Source organism: Ruditapes philippinarum, unplaced genomic scaffold (assembly GCF_026571515.1).
Source record: "Ruditapes philippinarum isolate M1 unplaced genomic scaffold, ASM2657151v2 ctg3314_1_1_1_1, whole genome shotgun sequence".
NCBI lineage: Eukaryota > Metazoa > Mollusca > Bivalvia > Venerida > Veneridae > Ruditapes > Ruditapes philippinarum.
The window spans coordinates 174793-193313 of NW_026862667.1; the positions used below are offsets into that span (position 1 = coordinate 174793).

The window sequence follows — 18521 nt, forward strand, 5'->3', positions numbered from 1 at the left end:
ACAGTGAATATACGCTATATCCAGTAACGCCGGAATGTGAAAATAACGCACGATTCGTGCAACAAGTAACGCAGAATTGTGCAATAAATGGCGGATACCTGACAGGATTTCCAACGCGGTAAAAATACTGGCCAATTTATTTTTTATTTAACCAAACTGAAAAAAAAATCAAAAGCCGCATACGGCTGCGAAGACATATTTTTTTATCCCTCATCAAGATTATTTCCACGAAATTGTTTACTTTTCAAGATCATTCGTGAAAATGATGACCGTTTTGAGCGAGATTTTGGCTTTTTGTCGGCTATTACAAGTACAACATTGCATATTATAACGTATAATTTCGATTTCGGTAGGCAAGTGACATAAACTTAACTTCTTGTGATATAGAAACTTTAAAATAAACTGATAAAATGTGATTCAAGCCATTTTATGAGGTAACGCCGATGTACGTGAATTGTGCCTCGCGGTAACGCCGGAAAATGTGATTTGTTTTCTTATATGGTACATGTTTAACGCCTTTTATCGGCGAATATTATATCAAGTTATTTGCGACCCATAGCCAATGTATTTTCTTCGTAACTTATTAAGAAATACATGTATACGATAATTAGATCTTGACAAACTTTCAAGATTTTTATTGCATATTGTAACTTAGTACAATTTGACAATTGTTTCCTGAAATAAAATTATTATTTGTGAACATGCTGCCCACGTCTGATCTTGAAAGAAAATAAGAACAATAAACTTAGTTTGCAAATAAATTGAATATAAAAATAATAGAAAACAATCAAGAGAAGTCTGTATATTTTATGCCTGGAATTATGCACCCGTAAAGCTTGAAAGTCTCCATATGTCCTTTATTATGTTGGCGTGATGTGAAACCCAGCCAAAACAAATATTTGGCTGTAGCAATTTGCCTGGTGAACTTCTGACAAAATGGATTATTTATTTAATTATTTTTTCTCTCATACTTCTAAGTAACTTGTATTCAAAAGATATTTTACTTAGAAACTATAATGCCCAAAAGTCTTTTAAAAGCATAACCTTATTGTCATCTCCTAAAGTTAAATAAATTATAACCCGTGGGCTACTCTTAGGGTTTCTTATTATAATGTTAACCTTGTATGGGAAAAACATATGCATCTACCGTAAGAGTTTATACTAGGCATTACTATAGACTTTTACAACAGGACTAATGACCCTAAAAGAGGCCACCAGTACAGAGCCAGGTCACATCCATACGAGTGACCATTTGCTCACACAGGTAACTCATTTGTACAAATACATTAAATATCTAATAGCAATCTCTCAGACTTTGAATGAACTGTTCCAAGTTCATAGCTGAGCAAAATCATTTCATAAATTTACCAGGTAAAGGGTGACATAGACTAAAGATAGGTTGAATATATTTTGGTTACTTACTCAATATACATGCATATGGAGAGCTACTATAGATGTGTTTGTGGAAGATTTCATCTATCCATGCCATGAAGGTCTAAAAGTGGGCTTCTTCATGTCTAATAATTAATAAAGAGTTAGAACAATGAAACATTCTACAATTGAACAAAGCTCATTTTCATAACTACCATCTCAATAGGTTTTGAGAAAATGCTACCCCGTTGCTACCCCGTTCTTTCCTTGAGTAAGTAAAATTTTCATGCATTGCTTTGTACTCTCTTTAACAAAGACTTACATTAGGAAGCTTATAGCTCTGTGGTTTCATGGACGGATTCGAAACTGTGTCTTTTTTCTACTCAATCAAACTACATGTAAAATAAATTATGTATAAAATGAGTTAAAGTTTCCCCACAAAAATATATTTGAAAAGTTCTGATATTCGCCGATTAATGGCGTTAAACATGTATAACAGTTCAGTGCCATATATGAAAAATTCACATTTTCCGGCGTTACCGCGAAGCACTATTCACGTACATCTGCGTTACCTCATAAAAACGACTTAAAACCCATTTCATCAACTTACGTCAATTTTCTATATCACCAGAATTTTATTAAATGTCACTTGCCTACTTAAAATCGAAATTATACGCTGTAATATGAATTGTTGTACTTATAATAGCCTACAAAAAGCCAAAATCTCGCTCAAAACGATAGTCAAGTCATCATTTTCACGAACGATCTTGAAAAGTGAACAATTTCGTGGAAATAATCTTGATGATGGATAAAGAGTAATGTCTTTGCAGCCATATGCAGCTATACATTTTTTTCAGTTCGGTTAAATAAAAATATTTTTGCCAGATTACTTACCGCGTCGGAAATCCTGTCAGTTATCCGCCATTTATTGCACAATTCTGCGTTACTTATTGCACGAATCGTGCGTTATTTTCACATTCCGGTGGTACTGGATATACACGGTGCATTTGCCCAGTCAAATTTCGTTCTAAAGTAAATCAAACACATTTTAGGTTTAATATAGTGTGGGACCAAAAAGTTTTGACTCGGCCTCTGGATTTCACTTTTCTTGGTGAATTATATACAATGTCTTCAACTTTAAACAGCAACACTGAATAAGTCAAATGAGGCCGTAATATGATATGTTAGCCATCTACTTTTTTTAGAAATCTTCATAACGTTGTGACGCTGTTTAAATTGACCACTTTTAAACTACCGTCTCCTTGCGAGTAGTGCATCTTTAATCCTTTCCAAAGAAATGAGGTCCTGGGGTATACACAATAAACACTTTAAACGTCATTATATTACACACAAAACTACACAGATGCAATAAATACACTTCTATAATGACCAATCAAACTAGAGATCGCTGCTTAATGTTGTCTAGACTACAGTGTGTTGTTCTAATTCCGTATCGGAGTGACACCTTTTGTGGAAGCGTTTGCATAAGCCTTTGACAAATTTATTTTTATATAAGATTTTTATATAGGACCCATCGTCCCCTCCTGTATCTTTGGACCTTTCACTCCATACTAATATAAATGTTGCCGCATACATTAGTTTAAAATATAAGCCCACAGAAATTAAGAAAGGGTTAATTTTGAAATGTTTTTAGTTAAAATTTAACATTTATGCTTTCGTATTTATGTTAATCAAATATTTCAACAGTAATCCATTAGTTGCGTTTACATGTAGTTCACCATTATCATATTCAAGGGGCTATTTTTAATTCTTCCGCAGATTTGTTTGTTTTTGAGTATATTTTACTCGGCGCCGGAATTAACCATATGTCCGAGAATTTAACACCCTTGCCGGTCCACTATAGTAGTCTCATCGGGGACGTCTTTTTCATGCTGAATCTTCTGGTAGCCCGTTCTTCGTTCAATGGTAGTGAAGAAGTCGACAAAACTGTCAAGGCACTTGGGGTGTGGAGCTCAAAACGCCTTTAAAATCCAAATAAACTGCATATTTGTCAAGCCATGTACTGATCATATGTATCAAAAAAAAACTGAATATAAGCCGTTTTGAAAAAAAATCATATTTCAACGTCTATAATAATAATTATTATTATAGACGTTGAAATATGATTAACCAATAAGTTTTCGTGTTAACACGATAAATAACAGGTAATAATTAGACTGGCTAGATATTTTTTCTGTTACATACATGTAGATAAATAACGAGTAAGTATCTTATTTCCAAAATCACTAAAAAATGCCTATTACTGCCAACACTTACCAGTTAAATGAAAGATAATTATTTGTTTGTTTGTTTTTTTTTATTTCTCTCTTATTTATTTCTAGAGTAGTCTTTTGGTAACATATCCGTCTGGTCCTTGTTGTACCATCTCTCAGTGATGTAGGCCCTATGTTTGACATTTTCATTTGTAGTGATGGCATTATAGTTTACGGTCAATCGCAGACTTTAAAATACAATCAATTAAGTCCGTGAGTTAATGTAGCCTAGTTTTCTGCATGCATTTTTTGTAACTCTATGCGTATTTCAAAGTTGAGGAATCAGCTGTGTTTACGAAATAAATCATTTATATCTTCAAATTAAAATTCCAAACCATCCAATTAGCAATAATCAGTGAACACGTTAAAATAAAATTAACTTGGCATTTCTTCATAATTGTATTCATTTATATATTTTATTTTGAAAATAAAATCAATAATCTACTTAAACAACAGAAAATCGTAAAAATTTCGTTTGGATTACATTGGCAGTCTTTTGGATATCGTTTTTATATTGTATCATGAACATTTTTTATTATCAATTATCAGATTATTATTAGACAATCACTATTATAATACTCAATCTTTGAAATGCATTACTAATTCGACTTTACGTTCAAGCGAAAAAAATATCAATTCTATTTTATTTCTGATTTAGTACTGCGTAACCAAAACATCCCGTTTAGGACGGAATTAAGTCTATTTAAAATGCTACGATTTCGTAAGCGGCTTGAGAAAACTTCCGGTGATTGAGAAGAGTAAACTTTGGTATTTTTCTTAGGATATATTTTCTTGAAATCATATCATTTCAGCCGTTTTGAATGTGATAAATGAGAATAAGAATTTTATCGAGACTTATAAATCTAGCTATATGGCCAAATAATCCTCGCCGTTATTGTAAAAAACGGAAATTTGCACGATTATAAATAATTTAATGATTTTTACACACATGATCAGATGGCTATTAGGTCTGGCCCCATCCCGTCTTGGTCTGCACCTTTGTGACTAAAATTTGTTTAAAAGTTATTTTTATGAAGTGCCATTTATCTTTAAGCTGTAATCTACATCAGCAGCTGTCGACCACGTCTGATATTTTCAATTAATTTGATTTAAACAGTATTTGGCTACAGTAGGCTTTACTCCTTTAGAATCTGTCCGCAGCTGTTTTTTAACATTATGATTTTACCCTATCTATCTCTGAGTACTGCCAACCCATCTCGCGAGTGTTATAGGCAGGAAATTGTGCGCGTTGGGTGTGTTAGTAAAAGGTGTGAGAGAAAGTAAAAACCTGAAAATGAACATGATCAGGACAGTGAGAGACATTGAAAACTAGTCATTGTTACAATGTTTTTATTAGTAAGGGTGAAAGAAAGATTTAAAAGTTAAAACACAATATTATTTCTTCAATATTTATGTTTCTACAAAATCACTCAGATTACTTCTAGGGTTAGTGTTTTTGATAAGGGTTAGGTTTAGAGGGTTGGAATTTTAAAATATAGATTTTGATGTGGACAGATTCTAAAAGCTCCCAGTATTTATTTCAGTTCTACTGTGTAGGAATCTGTAAGCTTATTATGCCTTATAGACACACTTTCAAATCTGTTCACGGAACCAACCAGAACTCAGTGTGTTGTTGTTAATAATAGTAAATCTGACTAGATTGTAGTGTAACAAGTGGTGTTCCACAGGGAAGTGTTTTAGGACCAATATTGTTTCTTATATTCATTAATGACATTGAAAGTCAAATTAAAAGTACCTTACGTCTCTTTGCGGATGACACCAAATTATTTAACCTGGCAAATGTAAATGAAGACTTTAACCAAATACAAAATGACAATGATGTTTGTTAACAGTGTTTGTTCCCACACAGCTAGGGACATTGATAGATTATAGTCTGACATGACAACCACTTGGCCATGCTGCCACCGATGACATTTTGCATCTGGCTTCCACCAATATAGTACCTTTTTTTCACTTAATTTAATGATTCCTTGGTGACAAAGGCTTTAAAAATTACTCTTTCGGTTCCAGCAGAGTAAACTTGAGTTTAAAACTCCATTCATTATAAATTAAATTATATAGTTTGCAAGTTGGATATTATGTTTTATGACACATTAGCATCACTTCACCCTAAATTTCAAAACTTCCTCTGTTTTTTCTTCAAGGCTGATATCGCTTTCCCAATCATTTAGTCCAAGGTAGTCTGACAGTGAAAAGATAACACACCCTTGTAGTGTTTTCATTAATAAAGAAAAAGAACACTACTTGCTTTGTAAAGTATGTGTCCAGCCGTAATAAACATGGGCACTGGGACGCCGAAATAAGCATCACCAAGAACCCTGCTTGGGATTCAACCTGCTGCCCCCATTGGCCAAATTGGATTGAGGCCGTGGTTGCAATGTGGTCACATGTCTTTTAACATAAAACTTGTTTTGTGCTATTTCAACAGTTTAACACTTTCTGTGCTTGCTGTTCCCATTCACAGTAACATATATTTGCTGACAAGAGGTTATATTCTGCTTTAATGATTTATTTTTTGTAAACACCCTTGTTAATTTAAATTTTAATTCATGTAAGCTATTATGACACTTTACATGTGTATTTTAGATTTTTGATGCAGTAGCAAGTTAATAAAGTCATGGGGCTTGCGGAGGAAGAGGTATTGATAAGGGATGACTCTGGTCTCTTGCTAGATGTTGGTGAAACAAGGGTACCAAAGTCACAAGAATGGTCGAAAAAACTCATGAAAACATGCTGTCTCTCACTAGGATTCTTAGCTTTGGTAAATGACTTATAATCTTTGAACTACACTTATAGATTTTATTATAACATTCAACTGTTTTTAGCTGACATCTGATCATAAAGTGCTCAAGGTGAGCTTTTGTTATAGTATGGTGTCTGTTGCTATCCAAAATTTATCAATAAATTTTGAAAAAATTAACAGGAGTGAACCTTTGGTGGCCTTCCCATAAAGTTCCATAAATGGTTCCAATCTTATGCATATGTTATGTACATAAAAGGAGCCAGTCTATTGATAGACCAAAAATGAAATTTTTAATAATCTTCTCAAAAAGAATTTTGCACATAACTAAGATATTCAGCCTTGTGATCCTCTACATAAGATTATATAGAGCATGCCCTCAGGAAGTCATAGTTAAAGTTACATACAAAAACACATCAACATAGTGAGATTAAATTCTCTGAAACACCACATTTCCTAGAGCTTACATTTTTGCCCTACTGGAAATAATATACAAAATTTATACAAATCATGCTCCTAGCATTAAAAAGTGGCCCTGTCCTTGCGGAAACTTTAGTCACATTGACTTTGTATAAGAAAATGTCAACTTTCTAACAACAATGCTTAGCATAAGAGGTTAGATCTATATAATTTGTCATATGACTTCTGCATTCACTTAATCTTCTTGTGTGAAACAGTATCGCTTATAGCTAAGATTTTTTGTGTGTAATATTACCTAGAAGTCCTGTGCTAAAGTAATATATTAGAATCCAAAAATAGATCAGCCCTAGGTTCATATTTGTGACATTAAATTTCATAGAAAAGTAACATTTTAAAACGTATTCTGCTCAGAGACAATGATTCAGAGGGCTTACAATTACATATTTGATTTGTAGCTTATTTTTCATTCAAAACATTGTTCTTATTTAATATTATTAATGGGGAATGGTGTGTATTATGAAGATGTTTAAATTTGTTATTTTGTACATGAAATAAAGTGTTGCTGATTATTCACAGTTGTCAATATGCTTTGAGATAGACATTTCTCATGATAAATTAGATACTCATTTGTGTTTCAGGGTTTATGTGTGTCAATTCCTGGCCCAACATTACTTGACCTTGAGGACCAGGTCAAGGCCACAACATTTCAGATGATGGTTATATTTGTTTCAAGGTCAATAGGTTATCTCCTAGGAGCGTTGCTAGGTGGAGTTCTGTTTGATTGCTTTGATAAACAACTCCTGATGTTCTGCACTTTACTCCTTGCGTCTGTAGCAACTGTTGCTATTCCATGGAGTCTTACTATGGTTGTCATGGCAACAATGTTTGCCCTGCAAGGGGTTACCATGGGAGCACTTGACACAGGTAAGAATAGTTGAATGAAATAGTTTATTACTTTATTCTTGAGTCATATTAAGAACACTGTCAAATTATCTGCAAATAAATGCAGTCTTGAATATAAAATTCACTGTATTCAGCCGTTTGAAAACATGAAATCCTAGAAAGCAGGTAGTAAAGTAAATTGGTGTGTATGTGTACCAAACTAATTAAAAAAAGTAATCCTTGTAAGTTATGTTCTGCAATTAGATACTTATACATTTATTATCACATATATGTTATATTGCAGGAGGCAATGTGTTCTGTATTCAGCTATGGGGAAAGAAGAATCCACCTTTCATGCAGACTTTACACTTCGCATTTGGAATCGGAGCATTTGTAGCCCCACTTCTGGCGAAACCATTCCTATCTCATGTAGATATGCAACGCAATGCCACCAGTATTGTTCAAGGAAATATTCCTGTAGCCCCTTTCCTGACAAATAATTTGCATGCAAATATTACCTTGAGGTCCCTGGATTCATTACAGGCAGAATTCAATAGACCTGTAAGAGATTTTTTTGAAAGTCCTAACAGATTGAAACAAAAACAAAAAAGAGATACCTTCTCTGAAAGAGGCTCTTTGAAACTCATGGATAGTTTTCAGTACTTGCAACCACATGGAGGTTTGCCTGAACAGTTAGGCGGTAGATTGAAAAGGGATTCGGGAAATGATGAAGATGAAAATACTGGAATGTGGAGATGGAAGAGACAACATCAGTTATCAAGGCGACAAGTGACCGGTCAAAATGAGAGCGGACCTAATGCAGGCACAACAACAACAACAAATTCAAATATAAATACAAAACTAGTAGACAATTCGAATGCAGAAAAAGCTAATGAGACTGAAAAATTAGGCACAGAATCTACTAAAGGTGATACAGTTAGCCCTGAAAACTCAGAAGAGAATAAAGTAAAAGAATCTGACAAGCTGGTTCAAGTCAATCTTACAGATGTTAAATCAAGTACAGATAAAACTATTACTCAGAATGCAAACATCTCGTTAGCATCTAAAGTCAAAAGTAATGTCACAGTTACAGTAAATAGAACTGATAGTAATACAAGTACCAGTGTGACTACATTGCTAACTACACCACCGACAACCACCGAAGTGAAAAGCGAAGAGCAAGTTCATAAACCAAGTGCTGCCACTGATAGTAATAGAAAACCCGATACAGCTGATGGTAAACCTATTGCTAAACATTTAGATGAGCATAAAATACCTGTACCTGTTAATGAAGATGAAGATGATGAAAATGCTCCTAGTACGACTAAGAAAGAACTGACAAGCACAAAGCTGCCTGATTTAGACAAAGATAAAACAGTCAATGAATCCGCACTGGTTGGTAATCATACTTCTACAGACCAAATTAATGCTACTAGTGGAAATAATTCTGGTGAAGCGAATATTACCCAAGCTTCCAGTGAAACAAATACATTTAACACAAGTAATCATGAGAGTGTAACAAGTACTGTGTCTACATTAAAACAAACGGAGGTCTCTGAACCAGCAATAGAAAAAGAAAAAGAGTCACTTGGTCCCCAGTCTAATATGAAACTAAATACAACTACCGCAAAACCTACAACAACATCAAGTACAAAGAAGCTAACGACTACTACCTTACCGCCAACTACAACAACAACTACAGAAAAGACAACTACAACAAAGAAGGCTACAACAACAACAACAATAAAAGCTACAACAACAACAAGTAAGAAAACTACAACAGAGAAAATAACAAACATCAGAAAAGGTTAAGACAACGATGAAATTAACACCAGCGCCAACAACAACAACAAAATCAACAGAGCCAAGTACAAGAAAAATAACACCAGCAACAAAACAACCAACTACGTTGAAGACTGTTCAACCTGATGTGAAAATTACGCCAACACCGGAAATATTCAGTACTAATTCAACTGTTAATGTTCTATCAATCACAAACGCTTCGATCCCAAATGATAAAGTGAGTACAACTGAAGTATCAAAGAAGCCCCAATCTGCTGTCGACAGTTTCCTGCATAATGCAATACATGCTGTGAAAAATATATCCAGAATTCAGTTTGCTTACTTAAGTATCGGCATTGCATTATTTCTAATTGCCATTTTATTTCTAGTGTTATACTGCACGGATAAGAGACGTCTAACCCCCGACAGAGACTTTGATGAACTGGAGCGATTCAAAGCCTCGGTTACATGTTCCAAAGCCAGCTTGATCTTTTTATTAGGGGTTTTCTTTTTCTGTTACATGGGATTAGAGGTAACATTTGGTGCTTTAGTAACAACATTTGCTGTAGACTTTAACAAATGGCCTAAGGAGCAGGGTGCAATGGCAGCTGCAATATTTTGGGGTTCGCTTGCAACAGGAAGAGGACTTTCAATCTTTTTCTCGAGATGTTGCGGTCCCACTGTCATGTTGGTGTTTGACATGATATTTATGATTATTGGAGGACTAGTGCTTTCAATAGGGATTCATTTCTATGATAAACTTCTGTGGCTAGGAACACTGATTCTCGGCCTCGGAATGTCATCAGCTTTTCCAGCAGGAATTTCATGGGCGCAGAAATATTTTCACCTTACTGGAAAATCCACAGCCGTTTTTGTGATAGGTTCTGCACTGGGACAAATGATTGTCCCAGTTATTACAGGGTACTTTTATGAATACAAGGGTTCAATTATTTTAATGTACACTACTTTAGCTTTAAGCATAATGATTTTAGTAATTTTCATTCTCATGCAATGTGTTGCAAGAAAAAGGGGAGTAACTCTGAAGGTGAATGAGAGAAATGGATTCCTTCCCCTTGAAGATGTTGATGATGAAAATGATGAAACTTTAGAGATGGATGATTTAATTCATTTTGACAAGTCACAAGCAAGGAAGAGGCGTGATAAAAGAGGGGGAGGTGATGCAGAATATCATACCCTGATATCTGACCTCGATGATGACTAAACTTTTGATGACTTTTTGTCACAATTGTACATAATATGTTGTTATTGTTGTTACGCAATCTTTACGCAATTTGTAAATTTTATTTTGTTTTTAAAGCATTTGTTTATGATCGAGTTCTGTTATGAAATTTTGAACACGTGGTCTTTGTGCAAATTATGTTGTGTTGGTCAAAATAAAGCAAAAAAGATGTTGTCCTAGCTTAGACCAAATAGTGATTATTTAGTTTTGTGTATGTTAAAAAATAATATTTTTTCAACCTTTACCTTCACAATGTCATGGGATAAAAAAAAGTTAATAATTTTGAAATGAAATTTTGGGAATTTTGAGATAGAAATATTATATACCTTTACCCTCACAATGTCATGTAGTTATAAATTATGATGTGAAATACAGAAGTACATAGTAACATTTATTATATACTTAGAAATGAAATATTGAGAAATATTGATGAAATAAAATGCATACTTTCATTTTCCGTATTTTCACTGTAAAAATTTATTTTTCACTGCAGTGAAACATATTTTCCGTATTTTCACTGGTGTCTTGCCGGACTACTTTCTTTTAAATTCTGCCAGTACACAAAATTTAAGGGAAAGTCTTTCAAATTTTAATGTCAAAAAAGAGGAAAATGTATATAATAAACAGAAAATTCAAGTTTTTTCTATAAATACATGATTTATTTTCATCTTGTGGCATGAAATTTCATATTTCACTCGTGGCTACTGCCACTCATGAAATATTTATTTTCATGCCACTCGATGAAAATAAATCATGTATTTATAGACAAAACTTGAATATCCTCTATATATTTTGAGATATAATTTATATAAGTTCATGTTAGTTACTCTTTAAGTTGTATTTTACATTTTTGCCATAGTTACATGTAGCAAGACACTGGAATAAGATGTTTTCATTTCTTAAAGCTGCACACCTCCAGATGAGCAAAAATATTTTTAAAAATTCAATCTTAAGAAGAAAATGTATTAAGATCTTAAGAAAAGTAAAAAGATTCAATATTTAAATAATTATTCACATGTAATGTGCGATTAATGACTGATTTTGCAGTATCAATTACTATAAATCTACTGCGTTACTAATGCAGTAAGAGGTATTTATGTATATTTTGACCTCTTTTTTTGGTAATTTACGTGGATTGTAAGTGCCTTTTACAATGTGTTAATTACTTTCTTTGTTCACTAAACAATATTTTACTTTTAAATACATTTTCAAAATTTTCATGAAAATTTACATGAATCTGGAGGCATGCTGCTTTAAGCCTTCTACTGTTTCATCTTGAAGCATCATTTATGTGACTCGGTGAATAACAGTGAGAAGACTGTTGCTTTTATGTTTCGATGATATTTAGATATCAAAAAACAAGTTAACGAGATATATTTTGATATTCATTCAACTCAATGAGATATATTTTGTAATTCACTCAAATCAATCAAAAAAATATTCTGTCTAGGCTTATAACATAGTAGGTTTTATTAGTTTATTATTTTAGTTATATGGAAAACTAGAAGTAAAGAAAATATTGAACTTTTTATCATTATGTAGTTGTTTTTCCATTTAGTTATATGGAAAACTAGAAGTAAAGAAAATATTGAACTTTTTATCATTATGTAGTTGTTTTTCCATTTAGTTATATGGAAAACTAGAAGTAAAGAAGAGATTGATCTTTTTATCAATTTTCCATTATTTTCTTTCAGTATCTTGTAAATATTTCATGAAAGTAGTTGTAAGTAATTAAATAACCCATTACCTGCTGGCACTAGAAAACAGTTAGCCTCAAGTATAGAGAAAGACAGCACTGCACTTTTGTGAAGTCTGACTAGGCTTTATACTGTTGGTAGATTTATTTTGTTCAATTTTGTTATTGAAATCCATAAAAATTGAATTTAGCAGTGTCAATTCAAAGCAAGGCAAATCAGTAACACAAATTTAGCAGTTTAAGGGTTGAAAGTTTTGTTGTTTTTTTTTTCTCTGAGGATTATTTATGGTTGATACTTTAAATGTATAAGATTTGTGCGTGCTTATCAGGAGCTATTGTATATACATATTGCTTTCATTTCTGCAAGCTTTGCAGTAAATATATTTTTGTACCAATATTATTTTGTACCAATATTATTTTTGTGTTCAGATGATTATTTTATTTTAGCAATCTAAATTTTTATTCTTTTGAGTTTGTACATAACGTAATAACAGAGGCAATATACAATATATATTTTTTGAGTTTCAATGTTTAAATGATAGACAAATTTTGTTTTCTTTGTATAATTATAAAATCATTTGAGATGTATATAAAAAAGGTTTTTTAAATACTTTGTTATTGTTAATATGTTTTTTTTTCTCTTTAAAGTTACACAAGTTTTGTTTTGTTTCTTTAACAGTTCACTGTGGGTGCTACAGAATGCTTTTATATATACAATTAGCTAGTCTTTGAAGTTATAGTGTTTCATTGCTCAATGCTATGATTATAGTAAACAGCTTTAAAGGGACTCCACTCAGGTTTTTTGACATGACAGGACTGGAAATATTTTTCTGAGATTTTTATACCAGTTAATGTAGGTCTGGGCTAATTATTTGTGTGCACATTTCCAGCTCATTTCCTCTCTCCGTATTTCCAGAATGATCATTTTTATAGTGCAAAAAGACCCAAAAATGAAAAGTGTTGCAATGCTTTTCACTCGAATCAGGCTAGGAATAGCACAAAAAAATGATTTCTAATTTAATTCTAAGTATATTTCTTTGTTATCCTTTGCAGAATTTTCCATTTAAAATGCTTCACTGGATATTTGTTTGATTTGAAATTTTTTTTTTTTAGGCCTTTGGACCTCAGTGGAGTTCCTTTAAGACCTCACTATTAGAGTTTATGTCACATTGACATTAATTATTCATGTTTCTGTCAGTTGTATTTTTTATGTCAGTTATATTTTTACAATCATATATTTCTTTATGCTCGATATTGAAACAATGTTTTTTCAACTTGAATGAATCCTTTTGGAGTCTATTTCCATAGCAGAGCACAGCTGAGGAATAATGTCATATTGATAGATAGATAGTCATGGTTCTATTTTTTTTCATGTAAAAAAAGGACGTGTTCATGCAATATGTATACCTTTAAACTTTTGTTATATACAAGTAACATGTTATTTTCTGCTCTGCATTTGACTTCAGGGTCAAATATAAAATACCCGGTATATACTGCCAACATTATAAAGTACAGTCAGATTTTTAAGTTAAAAGCATGTGATATGCATCTATGTTCAAAGATATTTATTTCTTGTCAGATCCTGATGTAAGTCCTAAATAAAAGTTGGTCCAGTGGATAAGGTGTCAGCCTTTCAACCTAGGAATCTTGGGTTTGAGTCCCATTAGGGTCATGATCATGTTTCCTCGTATATCGCCAGTACCAGTTACAGTACAACTTCTGTAGAACAACATCCATGAGGGCATGTTGCAGAAAGGTTGTTGCTGTAGGGAGGTTAAACATATTGTGAAGTCTTGCAGTTTAAAGAATCGGCATGGTTGTGGTAAAGAGGTTTTTGTTCTGCACTGTAGTTTCAGGTAACAGACTTAATGGTGGAACAAATAAACTTTCAAACTTTGAACATTATACATTATTATTACGTTATTACATATATACTTAAAAATTATCCTTAAACTGGGCAGATATACCTTTGATGTATATTATTCATTTCGTAAAATTGGGACAACCCTTTTGTTTTGGCACTATATGTCTGGGCAGACTTATAGTACCTAAAGAGAAAGAAATTTGCACAGAATAACGATCAGACTGGTTTATAGTATATACACATGTATATGTTTAAACTCAGGCCTCGACATTAGCGGTGGTCCATTGGTCCGAGACCACCTGATTTTGGCAAGGACCACCTAATTTTACAGGCAACTGGTCCGTTAGACCACTTGAATTTTCCAAATGGTGCAGGGCCATCTGGGAGAATGGTTATTTGGTCGAAAAACGTGTTCTATAATTGTTGTTTAAAACCATTTCTCCGATGTACAGGTATATGTTCATTCATCTCATTAGTTCAAAAAGATCTTAAAACATCAATAACTTTTTATTAACTCGCTAACAGTGTAATTAAAAAAGTAGAAAATTATTTTTGTAAATTAAAATATAAAATTCATTCAAATGTCTCTAGTACTGCATTGAATTTGTAACATTGTATCACACATGAATAATGAATAATAAAGTGAAAATTAAATATCTAGTAATCTTTGGCTACTTTTTTAAACGATCAGAGATCCATTTTTTCTTATTTAAAGTACTTTAAAGGGTTATAAATACTTTGTCAAAAATAAATAAATTTCAACAAACAATGTATAATAAATCTGTGAGGAAGATAAGCTCAATTATAATGTAGGAATTTTTCTGTTTATCATTAATATTTCATTGTTTCAAAGACAAGAATATAATAACTTAATAGTTTAATTAAAAATGGTAATCTATAAAAAGCAATTATTATTCTTATAAGATGTACCAGGAAACAGCAATGAGTATTTGAATAACAGTAAGGAAATAAGTCATTCACAAATGGTTTCACTATTCCCTAACTTGAGTTGCGGAAGAAGTCACTTAACCAAAGTATGAGTACTGTCATGTATTTTTCAATGAGATAATAAATACTAAATAGGATTACAATGACTTACTATCTGATTAGATTGAAATAGAAAAAATACATGTTTTCTTCAGTTGTTATAAATCTAATAATAAATGTGTCTCTGTCACCAATTTTAAGTGTAGTTCTTCTAAATCTGAAGTTTCCTTAAAACAAATGAGTAAAAAAAAAGATGGACCACCTGTGTTCAGAAAGGACCACCTGAATTTTGAATCCAGTGGTCCGGCATACCACCTGCTGAAAAAGTTAGTGTCGAGACCTGTAAACTAAAGCATTTGAGTTATTATTCCAGTTGACATATTGTGTATTAGCTGACAGATATCATATGTTACAATGCGCTGTAGAGTTGTTACACCTCACTGGTTTGTTTATGTTCTTTAACGAGCATTATCAGATAAGCTTTTCATTGTAACAACTGCAACATCTGCCTGCTACTGTTAAGTGTAATAAAAAAAAAATGAAGTGATTTTCTTTTTACAAAATCAATGAATTTGATTTAAGACTTCTTAGGCTTTTGTATTCATTTTATTCAATTGTAAATTTTACTTTTATCTTTTTGTTCAATTATTCAAAGATAATATGGCTGTCCTACTTAACCTATGCATCGGCATAACACTTACCTCTCAAACCTGAATTTTGACTTGATTATGCCCCTTTTCAAACTTTCGAAAAACTTTATATTTAAATGACCACTAGAGATAGTCACTTTTAACTTGACACATGTCTTTTAAGGATTATGTTTGATACATCTAGGACACAAAGCTTTAACCTAAATTTTGACTGAATTACAGCACTTTTTATACTTATATAAAATTCTGTCTCTTTAAAGTGGATTGGTCTACAATGGGCACATTCCTTATGTATTTCAAATATTCACAAAAGCAATAAAAGCATATCATTTGGATATTGTTTTTTAAATTTGCTTGAAAAATAGAAATTGTTAATAAATTTCTAATTTATTTAGGATGAACATTTATTTGATGAATTACATGTATAATAATTTGTTCTAGAACATTTTATTACCTGCTATATACGTATATGTAATATTAGATCATTCATCTTACAAATGCAAACAACGCCCATGAATATATCTGTTGTCGTTTGTTATTATGTCTGATACTAAATAATATCAACATTTTCATTAATTGTATTACACACCTTCCATTATAGACTAATTCACTTTAATCAATAATCATTTATGGTATTTACTTGAAATTTCACATTTGTCAGAATTTCAATTCAATTGAACTAAAATGAATTCGTAAAACCTAAAATAAACCTCATATTTTTGGCCAAATCCGTAGAAGTTAGATGAAAGAAGTGAACGGTAGTGAAACATTCAATCCATGCACAGTCCCAGCAGGATGGTAAGATTTATGTATTTTCTGTATATTTTCTGCGTGTAAAAAGCTTCTTTTCTGAAGGAACTAGAAACAATCTTTTATTTGCTTCAGGAGGTTGATTTTTTTTTTTGTCATTATAGACTAGTCACTTGTATTTAAGTGAAATCATTACAAAGTATTTTCTTTATAGAGTTTCTTGTAATCAATTAGTTTTGTAATATTTATTATATTATAGCATAATTCTCACCTTAGTGCAGACACGGGTTAAGTCCTTCTATATTGAATAGGAGTTAAAACAGTTATTGCACTAAGGTGACAAATTCTTCGAAGTTGTTACTTGCTATAGTTTATTAGCTTATTCTTATTTATCTATTATTTTGTCTGTATTACATATTAAAGTTACCAGTAATAATTATTTTATTTGCATTTAACAAAACTCTTTTGTATCATTTAATTTTTCTGCTGTAAAGCAGCTCACCGCCAGATTTATGAACACTTGAAAAAAAAACTAATAAGTAAAAATGATGCCAGATGTATAAATTAAGTGATTAAGTCTAGTTAGAGGCACCTGTCATCAACAAAACAATATAGAAATATCTGTTACTCTTTGTAACAGGGAACAATGTTGCTGATAAAAAAATAGTAAATTTTATCATATTTTGTATGATTGAAAAAACAATTTAACATACACATTTGTATACATTTCTAAAATTATGAAAATATTTCTCTTAAGTTTGTTTTCTTTTAAAGAATTTAATCTATAGGTTAGGATTTTCTAACTGTATATTTTTGGCATAGGTCTGTTATGAGAGGGTTGAATTATAAAGAGTAAGTTGATGTTAGTCTGTAAGGGGAGATAATCGTGTTTCAAGTGCCAAATTTTGTCTGTGATGCTTAGTATAATGATACTAGTTATAAACACTTCTGATAAAGTTATATGGATACCAATGCATACTGATTATGTATATGCTTCATTTGAATGTAGTTCAGTGGAATCAGTACCAGTGGGTTCCTATGATAATATATGAATTATGGCTCAGTTAAGATATATGGTTGTAAGATTTCAGGACTTGACCTTTTAGATAAGGATTATATAGCTATAAATTGTAATTCACAGCAATATATTCTGTCATAATTATTTATTTCAAATTTACAGTACTAAAACAATTGCTTTCTATGGGTAGAAAATAAATTAATGCATAAACATGTTGCAGCAGTATATATTATTTGTTATATAGATTTTTTAACAGGTTATATGGCCCTATATAAACGGTTGTATGAAAATATAACCCAAGTCGCTAGGAGAGGGTTATATTGCAAACAACCATTTATATACAGTCATATAACCTGTCAGTAATATATTTATAACGAATTTGTAATACATCAGAGAGGAAAAACAAAATTTACTTCACAAATTGATAGCAGCTGTGTATAAAGATTACATAAATGTCAGGATTATCCAATGAAAAGCCATGTTACAAATATTCAGTATTATGAAGGTCAAAATAAAATCACAATTGTTAGATGCTTGTTTATTTTTGGAATTTTCGTTTCAACAGATTGCCTTTATAATATATAATATAATTCTATCTGTACATGTAGATGACTATTGTATTGAAATTGTTACACTACTTTGATTGTAACACGAGAACTTTCCAATTTTGAAAATTTTGTATCAATTTTGATATTACTTGAACTTTATATTATATGAAAAGCTTTCTTAAATATCTGGTATTATCTGGAAAGAATTGATCCCTCGAAAGCAATAAAAACAGTAAAATGACACATAATTGCAGACACAGTATTGATTGAATTTGTACA

The 18521-nt window shown here is 31.8% G+C and overlaps 1 protein-coding gene across 1 annotated transcript; it reads left to right on the forward strand.

The window, feature by feature from the left end:
• Nucleotides 1–4286: 4286 nt before the first annotated feature.
• LOC132719832 (uncharacterized) lies at nt 4287–11119 on the forward strand. The gene is given in 5 exon segments (XM_060703758.1): nt 4287–4412; nt 6252–6426; nt 7464–7749; nt 8012–9517; nt 9519–11119. Coding segments are annotated over 4 exon segments (3129 nt in total). The 5' UTR covers nt 4287–4412; nt 6252–6282; the 3' UTR covers nt 10712–11119.
• Nucleotides 11120–18521: the final 7402 nt, after the last annotated feature.